Genomic DNA, 6349 nt, shown 5'->3' on the forward strand with positions numbered 1-6349 from the left:
TAATTTGTTTTGGGAATGTCATTTTCGAGCCTGAAACCTGAAAAACAGGTTTGGGGCTTAAGAGGTTAAATAGTATTGTGTGAGTGTGAGCCTGTGTGGACCCTTGACTCTGACTCTGCAGCTGACAGCTCAGATCTCAGAGAACTTAGGGGAGATGAGCGGCTGGTCCAGGGTCTGTGTGCGCTGCTGCTCGGCATCTGCATCTTTTACAACGACAACTCGCTGGAAAACTACACCAAGTAAGTGGTGTCCTCACGCACACTTTAGACTGCTCCCCTAAACACAGTTGCATGATCTGCAGTATACTCCAAAACCTTAGTTCTCTTACAGTTCCATATTGTGGATATTTTTGGCTGAATTTCTCATTGAGAATAAAATATCTCTGTGTGATATGTTATTTATGTACAAGTTACAGTATTACCTCATTCACACCAACGGTGTTTCAGGGCCGGTTCGGAGATGGAGCTTGAAAAGCACCGGGTTTTCCTGTTCACACCGCAGCGGAGCAGCCTCTTAGCTCCGGTATCCGGTTCATTTCAAGCACCAAAAAATTGTCCGGCCAGAGCAAAAGCACCACATACTTCACGCTTACGTCGAGGCGGGGGCAGGGGCGGGATCAACTCCTGAACAACAAGAAAAAGCCCGCGTTTTATCCAGGTTGTCCACAACGATGGAGAAACTTAACAAGAGTTTCAGAGTTTCAGTGTTTCTGCTTTAGACTGTATAAATAAAGGTTTCTGCTCATGGTGAAGCAACGTGTCTGCGTGTTAAGGTGGAACCTGAGCATTCACGTTGATCACCTCATTATAAATTTATAAAACTATAAATATTAAACTTTACTTCACGTGTTCATTTGAGAACAGCTAAATTACTGATTACATACCTGGGTGAAGGTTACAGTTCATTTAAATGAAAGATACAACGTTACTCCACACTCATGGTTCAGTCCACCTTAAGAAATAAGACCGACCTCGGAAGCAGTTGTGTTTTAAAAAAACCTTTATTGTCACGAGTACACTTTTTTATAAGAATATAGTCTAAACCACAGAAATGACTCCGGAAAAGCTGCAGATAGAGCCATAAGAAATTAATGCAACTGATTTCATCCGCGCGGTTTGGCTTTATGAAGCAGGCACGCAAACGGTTACGTCATGACGCAAACGATGACGCAATGACGCATTACCAGTCGGACTCTGGGCAGTGTGAAAAGAGCCGGAGCTAAACCGAAGAACCGGTTCTGAACCTGAAAAGCTCTAGCACGGAGCTTGAACCGGAGTTGCGTTGGTGTGAATGAGGTATATGTGACTCTTTTGAATGTGCAAACACTATTACAGTTACGCACTTAGAGAAATATTATATGGATAAGTAATCAAGTTTGTCTAGAATTGTTCCTATGCACCGATGCCAAAGTTATACAAAGTTTAGATATTTTGAATCTGTTGAAACAAGCTGTATCCTCTTTAAGCTCTGCCATGTTGTCTCTGTCCTCCTCAGAGACAAGCTGAAGCAGCTCATCGAGAAGCGGATTGGAAAGGAGAACTTTGTGGAGAAGCTCGGCTTCATCACCAAACACGAGCTGTACTCGCGGGCGGCCCAGAAGCCTCAGCCTGTGTTCCTGTCTCCGGAGCAGATGCTCTTCGACCACGAGTTCACCAAGCTGGTCAAAGAGCTGGAGGGTCAGTCGGAGCCTCTTCCACACAGCCAGCAATAGTTCATCTGTCATGGCAGAGTTTAACTTTGTTTTTTACCCACTGCTCCAAACAGGTGTGATCACAAAAGCAGTTCACAAATCCAGTGAGGATGAGAAGAAGGAGGAGGATGTGAAGAAGACTTTAGAACAACATGATAATATCGTAATGCGGTACAAGGACCTGATCCGAGAACAGGTAAACAAAGATATTGAAGTGACTGTTATTTTTGTATATATTGATTGTTGTGCTTTTATTTAGGTCTTAATGCCTGCATCAGGGTTTCTGCTAGGATTTTGTCTCGCCGGTCAAATGTCCGGAAATAATGTATTTTACCGGACAAATTCTAAACTTACCGGTCATGTTTCAATAATAACGATAATAAGAATTGTGTAGCAGAGTTTCCGTTGGCAGGTAATTACCGGATTATAACCGGATATGCTGATGTTTAAAAATCAGTTAATGGGAGTCATTTTTATATTGCTTCATTTTATAATCGTAACAGATCGAAAAGTTCAGATTCGTTTCTCAATAAATGATTCCACAAACAACAAACAACATAATTATTACATTCAAACCAGTAGACGAAGGTAACTTTCCATAATAACACGGGAGAAACAGATCCTCTTTTCCTCTCTCTCTCTCTCTCTCTCTCTCTCTCTCTCTCGTGACAGCCGAGCAGTTTCTCATGCAGCTCGCTAAACAGTGGGCGGGGCTTCAGGTGATTATGCAGCAGCTGATCTGATCTCTCTCTCGCGTCCGGTTATACTTCACTCGCGTTTATGTCCATATCGATCAGTTCCAGCTCTCCTGATCGGCCTTTATAGAGAGAACCGATCAAACTATTAAGAGTGAATATCGGCCGATAATGACCGGCGGCCAATCGATCGGAGTATCCCTAATTATTACCGGACATTTGGACCGGCAGGTTTTGAATTTACCGGTTTTTAATCAATTTTACCAGCTAAAAATTGGTAATTACCGGCTAACGGAAACCCTGGTCTGCATATGTATAAATGTGTGTATATATAGGTATATACATATTTGCACACATATTTTTATTTATATTTGTTTTTGTATTCGGGATTGTGGGAAACGGTATTTCTGTCTGTCTGTCAAACAAACTGGAAGATTGACAATAAAGTTGACTTTGACTTGACTTGACTTTACACTTTTTGAGCATGCTTGGGTTTTATTGCTGTGTATATGATGTTACTTATATTTGATGTTCGTGCCATTGACGGTTTGATTGTGACTGTGTGACCCTCAGGATGCTCAGATCCAGGAGCTGAAGGAGCAGGTAGGGACCATGACGTCTCAGAGCGAACAGATGCAGACGACGGTCACGCAGCAGCTGTCCCAGATCCAGCAGCACAAAGACCAGTACAACCTCATCAAGCTCAAACTAGGTGGGTTCGTCTCATTGGTTGACAGGTAACAGGTGTTTCTGTCCGCTGGGTAAAAGTGCTCCATGTCTGCAAAGAAGAGGAATTTTCTGCAATAGAAAAAAGTATTCAATTACATTTCCGGGTGATTTATTTATTTATTATTTTTTAACAACCCAGTTCTTGTTTCAATTTCTTTGGCCACCGTCCATGTTGATGATAACATTTTACAGCTTCATTGCTGAGATACGACGCACCAGGGATATGCAGCGACGTCTCAAGATAGTTTTCCAACATATTTACTCAACAACTATAACATGTACAATCACAGAGGTCTGAGAGGGAAAGAATAATATTTTGGAGGAATACACTACTCTAAAGGATTAATAACTTTGAACTATAATTAACTATTACGTATCCTTAACAAATAATCATTACTTAAATAAAACCCCTAAACCAAAACGGTGAATAAATAAATCTATGTTTCCAAAAAAGTGCAATTTTCTGTACAATCACCACGTTTGAAAAATGGTTGGATAAACCATGCTGTTTATTCTGGCATCTTTTTGGCCTACTCATTGGTGATGTACTTATGTAAACAAAACTCAACGGGGTATAAACACAACAGAAAAATGCTGTTGTACCGTAAAATTATTATTATTATTACGATAAGCTAAAACATAATTATTCTGACAGGGCTCAAGGCTGATATATGGAGAAATAATATGAGTATAGAAATCTGTATCTACCTGAAGAATCCAGTACCGATCCGGCTATATTATTGTGTGTGTGTTTTGAACTGTGTGTTTCACCTCCAGGTAAGGACAGCCAGTCTCAGGCGAACAGCCAGGCCGACTCTCAGGTGAACGGACTGCAGACGGAGGAGCTCTCGCAGCTCAGAGAGGATCTGGAGGAGCTCCGGCAGCAACACACACTCCTGCAGACACAGCTCAGTGACAAAGACGCTCTCATCAACACCCTGGTTAGTAATGTCCACGCACAGTGTGTGTTTGTTTAAGCTGTAAGTGGAAGTGTATGAACACACACTCCTCCAGACACAACTGTGTGACTCGCTGGGGAACGTTTCCCAAACAGCAACAGAGATCACCTTCAAACACCAGAATCTGATTTAGTGTCAGACAAACTGCTTTACAAATCATCACAAATACAATTGACTTTATTACACAAATGGTGTCTTGTTTCCTCCGGGCCTAACACATAAACAGACTTAGAATAACAGATGACTTCAAACCACACCTTCACTGTCGTGGTAACAGCCAGACAACATTACAATAAAAGAAAACAACTACAGATTTCAGGCTAACCAAAACTCCTTAAAATAACATATACATTCTTATGACAAAACTTCTAACCATATTTGGTGAGAAACCCTTTCCACGGGGAACCCTGAATGCATTGGAGCTGTATTTGTCCATGCACAGAGAGTAATAGGTATTTATTTAGTTGTCTATGTACAGTATCATCAAAGATACTTTCAAAGCCAACAAGTGAAACATTTCCAAGTACTGCCTTCTTAGATGTGAGGATCTGCTTGCATTAAAACACTCTAACATGTTATGTGTCACCTTTTGGCTCTGGAACAAAGCTGTCATTATAATACATTAATACACAAATGTCTTGACTTCAAAATGTATTTCTAAATGTAGAAGTAAAAGCCTCTATAATCAAATTCATGTGCATCTTAATTTAAAATGCAGTATTAATGATGCTATAATGTTATTTCTTTATCCATATGTTAATAGGGGGATGTGTCTTGCTGGTGTCACATAACAGTTATATTAAACTGCACATTTATTTAATTATTTAGTTTTTTTTTGGGACCCTTATTTCTTTATAATAGTAATAATAATAATAATAATAATAATAATAATCATAATCATAATAGCAGCTTTAGTCTTCCATTCCTCGGAAACTCCCATAATGATTTTTTCACATTTCTATGACATTCTATCGACCAGGTATAAGAAAATAATCAGCAGATTAAATTAATTTAATTTTCTTAAAGGCTTAAACTGTTTTGATTGTTATTCTACAATTGGGGTTTTACTTTAATCATCTCACAGAAAAAAAGTGCATCATTAATTAGGGATGCTCCGATCGCCAATTTTGGGGCCGATCGCTGGAATCAGTATCGGCCCGATCGAGTGGGCGGGGCCATTATTACATATATATACATATATATACATATTGTGATCTTCCATTTAAATTGATCTTTAAAATGTAGTTAATGGGGCTCATTCACTGGCGCTTCCACAAACAACAACCAACATAATTATTACATTCAAATGAAGTACATTATTCAAGTTTACATTAACTTTGGAGAATAACACGGGAGAAATGACGGGAGCCTCTCTTTCTCCCTCTCTCCCCCTTTCTCTCGCCCCCTCTCTCTCTCTCCCTCCTGACAGCCTGTCAGTATCGTCTCATGCAGCTCACTGATCCAGTAATGAGTGACCCGACGGTGAAGAATAAATATATTTATAACTAGTTTAGCTTGTTCCAGAGGTAGATCAAATAGCTAAGTGTGTTAGGTCTAACTCTTAGTGTGTGTGTTGCTCTGCTCACCGCTCCGTCACAACGGGTGGAGCTGCAGGATTTCTGCTTCACACACGTTGCATTCCGCTATTTTACTGTCTTTTTCGGACACCTTAAAATACAGCCAGACTGATGGTGAAGCCATCCTGGCGAGCTTGTTTTGCCGCGCACAGAGAAAAGTGTATTTTACGTCATGTGATCGGCTCTCCTGATCGGCCTTTAGAGAGAGCACCGATCGATCGGCAGAGAGTGAATATCGATCGGCAGAGAGTGAATATCGATTGGAGCATCCCTATCACTAATGTTTCCTGTGTCCTCTCTGTGTTCTCTGTGACTGTAGAGATCAGAGACAGCAGAAGGTTCGGCAGCATCAGACAACACAGAAATGCTCAAGGTGAGATTCATCACTGATACACTGTTTCCCCTTTTAGAAACATAAACTGACTTTTTCAATAATAATGTGTGAAGTATGAGGCTGGCATTATTATTCATTTCTGATTTCTATCTTCAACTCCCATGAAAGATGGTAAACCTTAGTTTCGCATACTTGAAATGCTTTTGGATTACTTCCCTCTGTGATCGTTGAATACCTACCACGATTTACCCCTTGAGCTTAATCCTTTTTTAATCATTTCAGTTAATCAATTATGTTTATTTATTTAATCGTTTATTTGGCAGGGACAATGCAGAGTAACGAACACTTAAAACATTAAAATGTGT

General features: G+C 40.2%; 1 protein-coding gene across 1 annotated transcript; it reads left to right on the plus strand.

The window, feature by feature from the left end:
* Positions 1-121: 121 nt before the first annotated feature.
* LOC104948938 (general vesicular transport factor p115-like) lies at positions 122-6068 on the plus strand (the record flags this gene model as incomplete). Its single annotated transcript, XM_010775177.1, has 6 exons — positions 122-239; positions 1495-1676; positions 1765-1886; positions 2959-3097; positions 3892-4055; positions 5970-6068. Coding segments are annotated over 6 exons (824 nt in total), but the record flags the coding sequence as incomplete, so codon positions are not given.
* Positions 6069-6349: the final 281 nt, after the last annotated feature.

This window comes from Notothenia coriiceps, unplaced genomic scaffold (genome assembly GCF_000735185.1).
Source record: "Notothenia coriiceps isolate Sejong01 unplaced genomic scaffold, NC01 NC01_scaffold00015489, whole genome shotgun sequence".
Classification (NCBI taxonomy): Eukaryota; Metazoa; Chordata; class Actinopteri; order Perciformes; family Nototheniidae; genus Notothenia; species Notothenia coriiceps.